Here is a 16217-nt window from a genome sequence, read left to right as displayed (position 1 = left end):
GACTGGATTAAGAAAATGTGGCACATATACACCATGGAATACTATGCAGTCATAAAAAGGATGAGTTCGTGTCCTTTGTAGGGACATGGATGCAGCTGGAAACCATCATTCTCAGCAAACTATCGCCAAGAACAGAAAACCAAACACCACATGTTCTCACTCATAGGTGGGAACTGAACAATGAGAACACTTGGACATAGGAAGGGGAACATCACACACTGGGGCCTGTTATGGGGTCGGGGGAGGGGGGAGGGATAACATTAGGAGATACACCTAATGTAAATGATGAGTTAATGGGTGCAGCACACCAACATGGCACATGTATACATATGTAACAAATCTGCACGTTGTGCACATGTACCCTAGAACTTAAATTATAATAAAAAAGAAAAAGAAAAAGAAAAAAACAAAAACAAAACAGTGACTGAAAGTAACCAGATAGTATTAGCAGCATTAGTGTCATACAAACACCAATTTGGTGGGCAAGTCTACGATTGCTACTGCTAAACAAACATGCTTATGTTTACCTCTGAATCCATAGCACTATCAGAGTTCATCACTTAAAGGAGGGAAGAATACTGGGCCCTGATTTACTATTTTCAGTAGATCTTCTCCTCTGCCATCCCTATACTGACATAAAAGACATGATGTATGTCATGGTAGGACTCTGAAGTAAGACAACCTAAACTACCACACAATGGAAATCAAGACAGTGCTTTCTTCTATTTTTCCAAAATGAAAATAGTTTTTAGTTGTTATAAATTATAATAATATATGTTCATTATAAAAAATAAAAAATACACAAAAGAATAAGAAAGTAAAACCCACAAAAATCCCAGCACTCAGAGGTAACTATTGATAACATTTTAAAGAACATTCTCCCACACATTTCTCTATGCATATACACACATCATACATATGTATAATGAGATCATACACACTTGCTTTTAAATTTTTTTTTATTTTTTATACAAAAAATAAAAATAAAAAAAATATTTTTTGCCCTGTTACCCATGCTGGAATGCAGTGGCGTGATCATAGCCCACTGCAGCCTTGACCTCCCAGGCTCAAGTGATCCTCCCACACGGCCTCCCAAGTAGCTGGGACTACCACACATGGCTAATTTTTATTTATTTTTTTGTAGAGACGAAGTCTCCCTATGTTGCCCAGGCTGAACTAGAACTTCTACCCTCAAGCAAATCCTTCCCGCTTGGCCTCCCTAAGTGTTGAGATTATAGGTGTGAGCCACCACGCCCAGCACACTTGCTTTTTTTAAAAGAAAAAAGTCGTAATTGGCCGGGCGCAGAGGCTCATGCCTGCAATGCCAGCAATTTGGGAGGCCGACGCAGGCGGATCACGAGGTCGAGAGATTGAGACTATCCTGGTCAACACGGTGAAACCCTGTATCTACTAAAAATACAAAAATTAGCTGGGTATGGTGGTGGGCACCTGTAGTCCCAGCTACTTGGGAGGCTGAGGCAGGAGAATTGCTTGAACCTAGGAGGTGGAGGTTGCAGTGTGCTGAGATCGCACCATTGCATTCTAGCCTGGCGACGGAGCAAGACTCCGTCTCAGAAAAAAAGTTATAATTACCTAAGTCAATAATATTTATTAATATTCAACATAAATGCTCTCTGCCAGGTATATATTAGTTGTTTGGCATACAGTGGGGAGCAGGTGTGGCTTAAAGGACTTTAAAAAGGAAGGAAGACAATTAAACCAATGATAAATTGTGCTAAGCACTCTGAGAGCAGGAATACAGAGTATCAAAGAGTAATTTATTTACTCCAGGTAGGTGGAGACAAGGAACACGTCCAGGAAGAAGTGACATTTAAATTGTGGGGAAGGATGAGTAAAACATATAATATGAACTGAAGCAGAAAACAGTTCTAGGCAAAAGGAATGTCCTGTGGAAGGCCTGGACATACTCAAGGAACTGAAGAAGTTGAAGTTGAGGGAGTGGTGAGAAATGGGGGCAAATATTATGAGATACTCTTGGAAGAGCAAGTAACATGAAGAACCTGGATTCTAATATATGGGAAGTGAGTAGCCACTGAAAGGTTTAAACAAATAAGCGATATAATCAGATTTGTGTTTTAGAAGAATAACTGACTATAATATGGAGGATATACTAGAAAAGGCAATGCTGAAGGCTAAAAATTAGATCTTTGAATAGAGATGTAATTTATCATTTTTAGTATTTGCATGGATGTACCACATAGGTTCCATGAGGCCAAGGACTGTCTGTACTCTTCAATTATCAATTCTAGAGTCCAATACAGTATTTGGCATATAATACATATTTGTTAATTTAAAGATAATTATTAACAATTGTTAACAACAGCATCTGTTACCTTTTACTAAGCACTGACTATATGCCAGGGACTGTGTTAAACGTATCTTGCATTTCACTCTCCCAACTGTTCTATGAGGTAGAGGTTTTATCATCATTTTATTTTACTAAAGAGGAAACATTAAAGCTCACAGACTTTTTGTTACTAAAGCTAGTTAGTGAGGGAGTGTGATTTCCTACATTTAGTGACTCCAGAGCCACTTAACTAACCTACAGCTGACTAACTAATAATTTAACCAATTTATGATCAATGTCCATTTAGGTTATTTCTAACTTTTTGCTATTGTTAATATTATGATGAATCTCTTCAAACATGTCTGATTACTCTTGACTATCTCATTAGCATAAAATCTTAGATGTTGCAATGATGAGCTTAACAGGCACATTATATATAATGTTAGATGCATTTGACAAAATTGCTCTCCCGAAAGGCTTTCATGTCATACAATTAAAAGCCATATAAGAGAATGCCTGTTTGCTCACCATTACTAATACTGAGTGTTACTCATCTTTGCCAACTCAATGGCCCCCCCCACAAAATCTCATTTTAGTTTTAATTTGTATTTATATATCATGATTAGTAAAGCTGATCATCTTTCCATGTTTACAAGTCATTTTAATTTCTTCTTTTATTTCCTGTTCATGTCCTTTGCTCATTTTAATTTTATTTTTAAAATTACTATTTTTTTACTTCTACGATGGCTTGAGACCATTTTAAGATACTATTTAAATAAACAGTTGGTATATAAATACTGTTTTTTGCATCTTGAATTTTAACTTTTTACATGTCATAAATGTTTGCAAATAATGTGATCTTGTTCATTTGTTTTGGAGTCTCGCTATGATTTCCTGGCATACTAAATCTCGTGCTGTAATGTGAAATCTATTAATCCTTTCTCTATGGGTCTCCCACCTACATCATGATTATAAAAATGCTACCCACATTTTCTTCTAATATTTTTATATTTTTAATGGCTTTCATTTTGACATTAAATCTAATCTACTTAGAATTTATTTTGATGTAGTAAGTGTAATATGGATCCAATTTATCATAGCCAGCTTACTGGATAGGTAAGGTTTCCAAAGTACATAATAATTGGAAGATGACCCAAAGCACTAAGAGTAGGTCTATTCCTACGGAAATATTTTTTTCTGTCATATAAGACTGAATTTTTCTTCTTCCTACATATGTGTAGTAATATATAATGTTCCAACTAATTCCCTAGGCAAAAGACAGATAAACAACTCAAATGTGCTGTTTAAATGTAATTGCCTTTGTCCTAATTTACCACTTGTTTTCCAGTATAATGCTAACTAGTAACACTGAATGAAGTATGTTTGTTTTAACTCAGTAACACAAATTTAAATACTTAAGAATAAGACATTTTAAGCTTTACATTTTAATGAACTAATAGAAGCATATTCTTAAAAACAATACTACCAAAAGTAACCTAGAGAGACTAAGAAAATTTTCTGTATCAATAGTAGAAAAATTACCTTTAAGAGCAATTTAGTGAAATTCTGTTTTTAAAAAGTCATTCATTTACAGTATAAACGTATTCACTGAAGAAAATTTGGAGGATACAGAACACCCTAAAGAAAATTCTATCATATTGGGCTGTGTTTCAATAAAATCTAATAGACAACTGATAGTAGCATAACAAGATAATAGTTCTATGTGTAAAAAAAAAAAGCTTACTTTCATAATTTTGCTGAAAATGATGTGGTAATAGTTAAGCACAATTAGGCCATGTCTCTTTACTTTTTTGTGTGCATTACAATTATCTTTTTCAGTAAGACTTGGATTTCTAGATTTAAATAATCTTTAAATACAACAGGAAATAACAAAGCCTTTATAACTTAAAAAAACCCATAAAAATGTCTTTACATTGAATGTCTTAGTGAAAGAGCAAATCTATTCAAGGCAAGCAAAAATAACTAGGTCAAATCATACATATAATGAAAATGCAGCTTAGCGTTATTAAAAAAAACTACTCACAATTATTTTAGACTAAAACATAAACTACAGCCACAGAAATAGATCTAGAAGATCTTTACAGCATTTTTGTTGATATAATAAAGAGAAATGACAGCACGCTGGTACTGAATGCTTCTGGAAATATGCATTCAGGACTAAGAAAATAGGTAAGATTTATAGATCATTCTGAGAACCATCTTGCTTCATACTTTTCTGATATTTCAATAACTTCAAAAATACGATAAAATAATTTATTTACCTGACCATTACCAGAAGTTGCCATGTTGATTTCTGCCACTCCTTGACCTTCATTCTGCCGCTCAGCATCATGTGAGCCGGTTTCATGCTTGTTCTGAGACGACCTCTGTTAACATGGAGTTAGCATCATTACACGCAAAAATGGTGTAGGCTTTCTTAGCCCACAGCTTTTTTTCTTTTTTGTTTTAAAGCTCTGAATACATCAATTATACAGACTGATAAAGGCATGGAACTGCGTGTTACACTTCATAACCTCCAGTATGATTGGCGGTCGACTATCTCGGTAAGAGGAAAGTGAAGTGTGTCCCTTGAGCATTAGAGCTGCACAAGACAAAGGATTTCCTGAGACTCACAGGAATGCCATCCTCTACCAGCTGCACTCACATTACTATCAGGAACATAACCTAAGTAGAACAAATAATTATCTTTTCTGTAAGGTTACATGATTCTGACAATTAATGGAGCTGCAAATACAACAGTTAAACTATTACCTAAGCTTACAAATATCTTCTACTTAGGTATATTTATACACAGAATATATACATATATATATGTATATCTTCTAATAAAAGTTAGGTGAAATAAAATGATAGGCTCTTAGATTCTGATAGGAATAAAACCCAAAGCCTTTTCTAATGCAACCACCATCTGTTAACAGGAAATTAAAATGACAGATTATATCCAGTAAAAGCAGTCATTTCAAGATAGATTATCTCCAGTACAAAGCAGTCACTGTATTAAAATACCAGCACAAAATTAAAGAAATAAAAGAATTTCTCACTGTCTTTTATAGAAGCACCTATATGCTTGTTCTAGGAAAACAATATCTAAAATAAAATTATACATTAAAATCTGACCTAACAGTGGATAATTAAATTACAATGATTTCTAATGGAATTTCTTTAAACATCAAGCTTTCCTAGAACATTTTAAAATTGTGACTTAAAAAATTGATTTATGTGTAACATTTCCATCAATAAACTAGTATTAGTTATATGCTGGCAAAAGTGAGGTAGCACTCAGTAATCCAGAAATATAAGAATAATTAGTACCATCTGAAAATCATGCTATAGAATTAAATGAAATCCACAAAAATAGATATACATATATAAAGTCAACCTAGTAACAAAATGAATCTAAGACCACAAAGATCTGACACTAACATAAGTGAAGATGTCAATATATTTGAAGAAAATTACTGACCATCTACTATGTTAGTTACTTGCATTAGATGCTGGGGAATACAGTGCTAGCAAAACTAGACTTTGTTCTATGCTATCTTGGACCTTACAGTTTAGTCAGGGACACTGTCAAATAATGACAGAAATAATAAAGGTAAAATTGACAAATGCTATGAAAGAAGGGTACAAGGTGCTGTAAGTATATATAACAGAGAGAAATGAAATAGTCTGGAGGTTTGCAAGAGCTCTCTTGGGAAGTGCTGTTTGAGTAAAGACTTGAAGAATAAATAGGAGTTAACTAGGCAAAGGGGAGGAGTAGAGGATGAGTGTTCTGGGTAAAACAGATGATATGCAGAGGACCCAGGGTAGGAGGGAGCGTGGCTTATTGTCAAAGAATCATGGTGTGGATAAAGCACCAAAAATAAGGAGGAAAGTAGAACAAAAAGAATATGGTAAAAAAAAAAATCTGATTTTAATGCCCTTTTCTGTGATTCTTAGATGGTATTCTTGTAAGTTTTTTTTCTACTTGTAAGTTATAGTGAGGCCACTGCATGATTGCCCCCATATAATTAATACTAATATATTCATGGAAAAAGTTGCATGTAAATTTATTTTTCAAGTCAAATTTTAAATGGTCTAAGTAGGGAGGAAACATAGGAAAGACCAGTTAGGAGGCTACTGTATTAACGTAAGTTGTGAGACAGTGGCACTATGCACTAGGAAAGCAGTGACAGAGATGAAAGAAGTGGAGACATAGAAGTAAATCTGATTGGGTTCACTGACAGATAGGATATGGGGAGTGGAGGAAGAGGTCTGGTGTCGAGTATTACTCCTATGTTCCTTAGCTCACACAATTCAATAATGATGGTGCTACTCACAGAGATAGGTAATACCGAGGAAGGATGAGGGTTTGTTGTTGTAAGGTGGGGTAGTAAAGGGTGCTTAGGAGGAGCAGATTATTAATTATGTTTTGAATATGTTGAGTAATATCCAAGTGCCTTTTTTTTTTTTTTTGAGACGGAGTCTTGCCCTGTCACCCAGGCTGGAGTACAATGGCGTGATCTCAGCTCAATGCAACCTCCGCTTCCCTGGTTCAAACGATTCTCCTGCTTCAGCCTCCCAAGTAGTTGTGATTACAGTTGCTCGACACCATGCCCAGCTAATTTTTGTATTTTTAGTAGAGATGGAGTTTCACTGTTTTGGCTAGGCTGGTATCGAACTCCTGACCTCCTGATCCATCCCCATCGGCCTCCCAAAGTGCTGGGATTACAGGCATGAGCCACCGCACCCGGTCTTAAAGTGCCTCTGATGTGACTCAGTGAGGATGTAGAGCTGACACAGAGATTTAGCATAGAGCTCAGGGCTAGAAAAATATATTTGACAGCCATCAGCATATAGATGGTCAGTGAAACCCTAAGCATAAATGACACTGCTTAGGAAGAGAAGATAGAGAGAAAAGAAAAATAGGCCTTAGGAAATACCCTTAATTAATGTCCAGATAAAGGAACATGAGTCTATAAAGGCCAGAGAGGCTGGGCACAGTGGCTCACGCCTGTAATCCTAGCACTTAGGGAGGCTGAGGCAGGAAGATCTTGAGCCTAGGAGTTTGAGGTTACAGTGCGCTATGACGGCGCCACTGCATTCCGGCCTGGGCGAGACTGAGACCCTGTCTCAAACAAACAAACAAACAAACAAACAAACAAACAACAACAAAAAAAACCAGACAAGTGGAAGAAACCAGAAATGTGACTGATGATGGTGATGGATGACGCATATGGTAACATTAAGAAAAAAACTAATGTTTACTATGTACTAACCACTTAGCACTTACTGATTTATTTAATGTTCAAACTAACCCTATGAAGTATTATTATTCCCATTTTATTTATTAATTTTTTGAGATGGAGTCTTGCTCTGTTGCCCAGGCTGGAGTGCAGTGGCACAATCTCAGCTCACTGCAACCTCCACCTCTCGGGTTCAAGCAATTCTTGTGCCTCAGCCTCCCAAGTAGCTGGGATTATAGGTGCCCACCACCATGCCTGGCTATTTTTTGTATTTTTAGTAGAGACAGGGTTTCACCATGTTGGCCAGGTTGGTCTTGAACTCCTGACCTCAAGTGATCTGTCCACCTCAGTTTCCCAAACTGCTGGGATTATAGGCATGAGTCACCATGCCCAGCCACTATCCCCATTTTACAGATAAAGAGATGGAGGTGCAGAGAACGTTAAGTAACTTGCTTTCAGTCACATATCTAGTAAATGGCAGAGTCAGAGCTAAAATTCCAACTCAGGTAATTCCAAGCCAGACTACCATTTAACATTTACTATCTTCATTTTCTTTCCTTCTTCCTCTTTCCTAATCACTTCTCTTTAGTCTTTCACTGATCCTAGGTTACAGGCCTGCCTGCACTCTTTGATACACTGAAGACAAAAGAAGTGTGGTTGCTCACTATTATGAAAGATTAATTCTAACTAGTTTCCTCATTTCCAAAGTTGCTTTACAACTTCTTCAAGGTTTTCTACTCTAGGTAATAGAACTTGAAAAAATTTTTGGTTTGCTTTACAACTTCTTCAAGGTTTTTTCTACTCTAGGTAATCGCATAAACTTGAAAAAATTTGCAGAGAGATGAAAGGAAATTTTAAAAAATATCACAAATCCATATCACAAATCCATCCATTTTAAGTGTTCAATTAACTGACTTTTAGATTTATCGAGCACAGCTGTAATCCAGTTTTAGAACATTTTCATCATTCCAATAAAATTCTTGCTATCCATTTACAGTTAATCCTCATTTCCACTTATAGTCAGACAACCACTAATGTACTTTTTCTCTTTAGAAACTTTGCCTTTTCTGGACATTTGATACAAATGGACTTATGTCTCTGGCTTATTTTACTTAGCATGTTCTGGAGGTTCATCCATGTTATAAACTCTGCATCAGTAACTTACTTTTAATTGCTGAATAATATTCCACTGAAGAGATATAACAAATTTGGTTTATTCATTCACTGGTTGATACATATTTGCACTGTTTCTACTTTGAAGCTGTTATGAAAAAATGCTGCTAGTGAACAAACGTACAAGTCAAAGTCTTTGTGTACACATATATTTTCATTTCTCTTGGCTAGATACCTAGGAGTAAGACTGCTGAATCACATAACTCTATGTTTAATATTTTGAGGAATCACTCAACTGTTTTAAAATGGTGGCTGTACTATTTAAATTCCCAACAGCAATGAGGGACCCTGCTTCTCCACATCTTCGTCAATGCTTATCATTGCCTTTATGATTAAAGCCATCATAATGGGTGTGAAGCAGTATCTCACTTGAGCTTTGATTTGCATTTCCTTAATGATTGAGTATATTTTCATGTACTTATTTGCCATTCCTACATATACCTTCTCTGGTGAAATGCCTATTTAAATATTTTGCCCACTGAAAAGCTGAGTTGTATTTATCTTTATTAATGAGTTGTAAGAATACTGTGACTTCAGTAAGTATTCTTCATTTGCTATTATCTTTTAAGCCACACTGCATTGTCCTCACAGCTCCCATTCCTCCCAATGTATTTGCTTGTCAATAAATAAACTATGTCTAGAAGAACACACAGGAAAGTCATAGCACTGGTTGCCTCACATACCTTTATGCAACTTCTGAGTTTTGAATCATGTGTAATAATTACTAGATTTAAATCATGTCCAGTATGTAGACCTTAAACCAGAGTTATAATGCAGGTAGTCCAAAGAAAATGCTATAAGAAATATGCTTCACGATAGAGAAATTATTTGGCAGAAGCTTTTCTCTTTCTCATATCTACTGCGAACAAACAGCAAAATTGTAAAAAGTGGTTTTATCCTTTCTTAAATGTGAAATGGCACCTTCCTTTGGCTTACATTTATAAACTATCAGAATAATGCAACTGATATAACTATTATCATAACAAAAGGAAGCAATAAGAGATTGGATCACAGTAGCAGACAGTCTGCCCTAAATCCAATAATATGAATAAAAAGTTTTGTACAGATAGAAGAAGCACAAACAAGTTTCCAACCTGAAAGAAACTTGTAACAGTAATGGAAAATGAGGATTACTATTAATAAATGGTAGTACAATGAAATTCAAGGTGAACGGCATTAAATAAAATAGAGGGCTATTGTATATTATAATACAAATAAAATATTCAATCAACTAGAAAAAATGTGACTATTGATTTAGAATATCAAAACCTGTCAGATGCAGCAAAACAGTAATAATCAGAACATAAGAAAGATGGGGGGAAAAGAACTAACTGTAACTAAAGCTATTCAATTAAAAACAAAACACTGCCTGTTTAAAAATAATTTAAAAAACAGACCATAAAGAATTTGCTTAAGGACAAAAGACAAGTAAAAACTACAGGAGAAAGCCAAAAGGGTCATAATAAGAAGAATGCTACATACATCAATACCAACAGAACTGAAAAGGAGCAAAAAAATACTGTTGCAAAAATGAACACATTCTTTAAATCGCAAATATTTGACTTATACTGGCTTAAGACATCATGTTAAACTGCTTTTAGGATTATGACTATCACATTTTACTTAAACTGTCTACTTAGCAAATACATGTTTCTACATATTTCAGATTCAGATGTACTAAATCCAAAGTTCCTCAGATATTAAAAAAGCCAGACATGGATGAAAACGTTTTTTGAAAGAACTCTTTCTTTGTAATCTCTTTCAGCTGAGTTTTTGGGGAAGGAGACCCCCCTGATCTCCAAATAACCTGCTTTAATGGCTAGTTCTGCATTTTTCAGTTGAACGCTTTATTTCAGTTCCACTTTATTGTTACACAAATTTTTCACTATTTACATTACTTTGACTATTAAATTCTAATCATAGCTGGCAGGTGGTATACTATGATCACCTTCCATTACAACTTCTTGTTGTCCATGGAGTTAAAGGTTATCTTTACTGTTTTGTTCATTAGGTTTTCTGGGTACATATGACGTATCCTCAGTTTCTCTCCTACTGTGTAAATTTCCTTTCCCTTCAATACATTCAGAAACAGCAAGTATTCTGCTGATTTCATCTTCTTGGAATTAATCTCTCCTGGAATCCTCTCAGTAGTTCCAATATGGACTGGTTGCTTTCTCAGGATGTCCCTTCATTTTTACTCTGCAGTTTCGCTCATCTCTTTCTCTTGTATTATATCACCTGGGTCTTGAGTCCCAAAAATTCATTTTTCTTGCTTTACATTTCAATTTCACTTGAGTATATCCTTTAATAGGTTCCAGAAAAGGGTGCATGAGAAAAACGTATTTTTGAGACTTTGCCTATCTAAAAGTGTCCTTATTCCACTCTCAGATTGAACACTTTGACTAAAGGCTAGAATGGTATTATAAAAAATATATCTGGTCTTTGTTCACTTGTACCTGGCAGAGAGCTTCAAATACCCTTGGAATTTCTCGAGCGATAGGGGTGTGTGTCATGCTAATAAGGCAACTCAGGGTAGGCCACCAGATAGCAAGAGGATGGGTGGCTGTCACCATGTGATAAGAGAGTTAGAACTTTGGGCCAGACTGACCTCCAGGAAGAGGAGGCGGCTGGAAATTGAGTTTAATTCTCCTGTGGCCAATTATTTAATCATGCCTACAGAATAAAATTCCAATAAAAATTATGGATACCAAAACTCAGTGTAGCTTTCTGGTTGGTGAATACACTGAAGCACTGGAAAAGGCGGGGCACAGTGGCTTATGCCTGTAATCCTAACACTTCGGGAGGCTGAGGTGGGCAGATCACAAGGTCAGGAGTTCGAGACCAGCCAGGCCAATATGGTGAAACCCCATCTCTACTAAAAATACAAAATATTAGCCAGGTGTGGTGGCGGATGCCTGTAATCCCAGCTACTAGGGAGGCTGAGGCAGGAGAAATGCTTGAACCCAGGAGGTGGAGGTTGCAGTGAGCCAAGATCACGCCATTGCACCCCAGCCTGGGCTACAGAGCGAGACACTGTCTCAAACAAAAACAAAACAATGAAGTGCTGGAAGAGTGACATGCCTAGATTCCACTAGGAGAAAGCATGGAATCTCTGCACCCCCATCCTCATCCCTACCCGCTTCCCTAGACCTTGCCCCATGTGTCTCTTCATTTGGCCATTCTTGATCTGTATCCTTATAATAAAACAGTTAATCCTAAGTATAGAGCTTCCAGTGAGTTTTGAGCCATTCTAATGAATTATTGAATGTGAAGGGGTTGTGGGAAGCCTGGAATTTATAACCTACTGGGCAGAAGTGTGGAGATACCCAACATTTGTGGCTGGCATCTGAGGTGGGAGCAGTCTTGTGAAGGAGTCAGCTCTTAACCTGTTGGGGCTGTGCTAACTCTGGGTAGTTAGTCTCAGAATGGAATGGTACCACAGCTCACTCACACAGGGGTGGAATTTATAGACAGCTTGGCAACAGTCCTGGTGGCTTGGGGACACCCAAAACTTGTGGCTGGTGCTTGAAGTGGACAGTCTTGTGATCGACTTTGTCTTTTACTTGTGGAGTTGACTCTAACTCTGGGTAGTTAGGATCAAAACTGAATCTAACTTAAGAGACTTAGTTCCATGTCTCTTTAAAAAAAAAAAAAAAAAAAAAAAACAAGGTTTTAAGAAATTGTTACCCTACTTCCCCGTTTCCAGTGTTATTATTTACAAATGTAAAGGCATTTGTATTCCTGTTCCTTTATGTAAAATTTGTTTTCTCTTCCTTCCCTAGAAGGTTTTTAGAATATTCTCTTTATCCCTAGTGATCTGAAATTTCCTCATGATGTGCCTTAGCATAGGATTATTATCATACATGATGTTAGATACTGGAGAGACCAATTTTTTGGAAAGCTAAGCACCTTGTTAAAATTTCTGTGAAATCTTGATTTATTTCTCGAATTTCCTGTCTCCAGTTTCTTCATTTTCTTTTTGGAACTCCTTTTATTTGGATATTGAACCTTCTTAGAAGGATCTATACTGTCTGGTAGTTAGTGTCCACTCATATTTAAGAGCGGGCTATCTATGAAAAAGTTAAATGAAGCTCTATACCTGAAGCATGGATTTTGTCAACTATAGTTACCCTGTAGGGTGATCTAGGTGGGTTGTTTTGTTGGTGAATTTTTCCATGTATGTCTCTTTAAGTTTCTTTTCTTGGGTTAGTCACATTTCTTCTCATTTTTTTCCTCCCTTTTTAATGTTCTCTCAGCAGAACCAGGGTGAGTCACATTTCTCATAGAAGTTCCTTCCAGAAATTTGCCTGGAGATTGTAAGCCTGGATGCTAATGGGGGTTTCAGCATTCAGTAGGTAAATTTTCATGTAACTCAGTTTTTTGTATGATACCCTCACCTTCAATTAAACAAGGCCGACCCCTAACCAAAGACCCTTTGTTTACCCTCTCCATCTCTCCAGAGGAAAAAACTCTCATCTTTTGCTGGGATTGGAAAGGGGCAGTCACCTAGCTACGCAGGATTGTAGGGAAGTTCTGGAACTCCATCTGCTTCTTAACAGAGTTTCAAGTATCTTCCTGCTTTTAACCCTTTTTTATTCTTACATCCAGAAGTGTCTAGTTGCTTCATGACTTTTCATTTCTATTGCTGCCTTATGGGTCAACCCTCTCTGATATGCTAGAATGTTGTCACTTGTTTACCTGCTTTCCAGAGCCGCAGATTTTACTGTGGTCACCTTCCCTGGTCTTAATGCCTCTTACATTGTATACTTTTACTATCATTTTAATGGGGTTTGTGGAGTAAACACAGGTAAATGTGTATTATCAAGTCTTACTATGGATTACCCATAAAAAAGTTTACTCCCTGGATAATAGCCAAATTAACTATCTGATTACATATAAATTGAAAGCTAAGGTAAGGTATCTATATTTACAGTTCTATAAATTTTAACTGCCTAAAAGATAAAATCAAAATAGTCAAAATTTTTGATAATTTAACTTCATGAAAAAAAGTTATGGTATTTAAATTCTCTCAAAGAACATCTATATTCCAGTGGTGCCACATTAAATTATACACATTTTCTTTTCTTAGACTAACTACCTATTTTTATACCCACAAACAAGAAAGGTAATTTACTAACCTCTGCTTCTGTTGCTTGGGACTGTAAAAGCTGTCGTATACGAAGTATGTCCTTTTCGATTTGCTGAATTCTGGCTATTCTTCGCTAAAATAAAACAAGAAACCTAATTAGTTATGTTTTTATTAATATTAATATAAATAATCATACTATGGCTACCACTTAACAGTTCAGGGTTATGCCAAACCATTCTTATTTAAAAAGCTAGACATATAAATATATTCACCTTTAATAACAAATTGGGTTCAGTTCAATTTTTCTTTTCTTTTTCCTTTTTTTCTAGAGACAGAGTCTCACTCTGTTGCCCAGGCTGGAGTGCAGTGGCACGATCTCAGTTCACTGCAACCTCCGCTTTCTGGGTTCAGCGATTCTTCTGCCTCAGCCTCCCGAGCAGCTGGGACTACAGGCACGTGCCACCACGCCCAGCTAATTTTTGTATTTTTAGTAGAGATGGGGTTTCACCATATTGGCCACGCTGGTCTCGAACTCCTGACCTTGTGATCCGCCTGCCTCGGCCTCCCAAAGTGCTTACAGGCGTGAGCCACTGTGCCTGGCCCTGGGGTCAGTTCAATTTTTAAAAATACATCTGACTTTATTCAACAGATCTCTAGATCTGCTTAGTAAAACTGTGGAAATATAAGTCATATATCAAATCGTATGTTGCATGAATTATGAAAATTGACACAATACACATTGTGAAAATTTATTCTCAAAAATATTTCAACAGAGAAAATTATACCTGCATTTAATCTTTTATATTAATCCAGACATTAATACAATATAATAAATTTATATAAACATAGTATACCAGTAAAGGGAAACAACATCTGATTTGTTTTAATAAACATCAGGGTCCCCAACCTTTTGGCACCAGGAACTGATTTCGTGGAAGAAATTTTTCTACTGACTGGGGCGGGGGAGGTCTCAGGACAAAACTGCTCCACCTCAGGTTCTCAGGCACTACAAAGATTCTCATAAGCAGCCCGCAACCTAGATTCCTCACACGTGCAGTTCACAAGCAGGTTCATGCTCCTAATGCAGCCACTGATGGTGACAGGAGGCAGGACTCAGGTGGTAACGCTTGCTCGTGGCCTGGGGGTTGGGGACCCCTGGTTTCAACAGTAGGCCCAACTCTTCCCACAGTTACTTCTGTCATAAGTTAGTAGTATTTTTCAGCCTTTCCAAGTACCTAACTGTGGCTAAACATTATTTTTATCTTCAACACTAGGATCAAAAAGAGGACAGAGCTTTTGCTTTTCCACTATATGGAAACCATCAAGTGGCCACAAAGCAGTAACTACAGGCTGAACCACATGGAATGGAAACAATGTGGGGAATATGTTGTGTGTTTTTTTAATAAAGCTAGACTTCATTTTAACTTTTATGAATACTAGTGGAAGTAGAAAAAACAAGTCACTTATGAATAAAGACTTTGCAAATCTCTCATAAAGCTAGTTTATGACAAATCAAATACGCAGGTTTTAAAAACAAGTAATGACAATGTTGTACCATTTTCTGTAATAATTCTATAGTTATTGACATCCTAATATTGAGAAATCAAAAATTATATTATAAAAGTAAACTGTTTCAATAAGGAGGGGTGTGTGTCAGAAGCTAGACGGAATAGTTTCCAAACATTTTTTTCAGTTATGTTCTCCATCAATAAAAGATTTTGGAACAAATATCAACTCCAACAGATAAATATTAAAAGTACTATAACAATTAGCTTTAAATATATAGTTATAAAATGTTCATATGAAACACTCTTTGATCACATCTAGTTTTACTTAAATATAATGCCTTCATGCTTTTCTTACTACCATAGTAAAATGTTTATTGCTATTATCCAGCCTTATGATAAACAAAGAACAGAAAAACTAAAATAAGTTGTGCTCACTGGCCGGGTGCAGTGGCTCATGCCTGTAATCCCAGCACTTCGGGAGGCCGAGGCGGATGAATCACTAGGTCAGAAGATCAAGACCACCCTGGCCAACACAGTGAAACCCCATCTCTACTAAAAAAAAAAAAACAAAAAATGAGCCGGGTATGGTGGTACGTGCCTGTAATCCCAGCTACTCAGGAGGCTGAGGCAGGAGAATCGCTTGAACCCAGCAGGCGGAGGTTGCAGTGAGCAGAGATCGTGCCACTGCACTCTAGCCTGGACGAGAGTGAGACTCCATCTCAAAACAAAAACAAACCCCAAAAAATAAAAAATAAAACAAGAAGCTGTGCTTACTGTCCCAAATTAATCTATCTTAATTTTCTCCCTCTTTTCTTTCTTTTTAACAATATAACTATGCCGATTCTCTATCATGATTCTGAAAGTAGTAAACTTAAGGTAAAAAATATTCTCAA

General features: G+C 36.5%; 1 protein-coding gene across 1 annotated transcript in view; it reads right to left on the bottom strand.

Moving 5' to 3' along the window:
* The window catches only part of APC (APC regulator of Wnt signaling pathway), a 155063-nt gene that overhangs the window by 45702 nt on the left and 93144 nt on the right, over positions 1–16217 (bottom strand). The window contains 2 exon segments of the mRNA XM_017889297.1: positions 4591–4695; positions 13866–13949. Coding sequence (XP_017744786.1) covers positions 4591–4695; positions 13866–13949 — 189 coding nt within the window.

Source organism: Rhinopithecus bieti, unplaced genomic scaffold, assembly GCF_001698545.2.
Source record: "Rhinopithecus bieti isolate Rb0 unplaced genomic scaffold, ASM169854v2 scaffold_18418, whole genome shotgun sequence".
Classification (NCBI taxonomy): domain Eukaryota; kingdom Metazoa; phylum Chordata; class Mammalia; order Primates; family Cercopithecidae; genus Rhinopithecus; species Rhinopithecus bieti.
The sequence above is the reverse complement of the archived record's forward strand: the minus strand, read 5'-3'. Positions and strand labels throughout refer to the sequence as shown.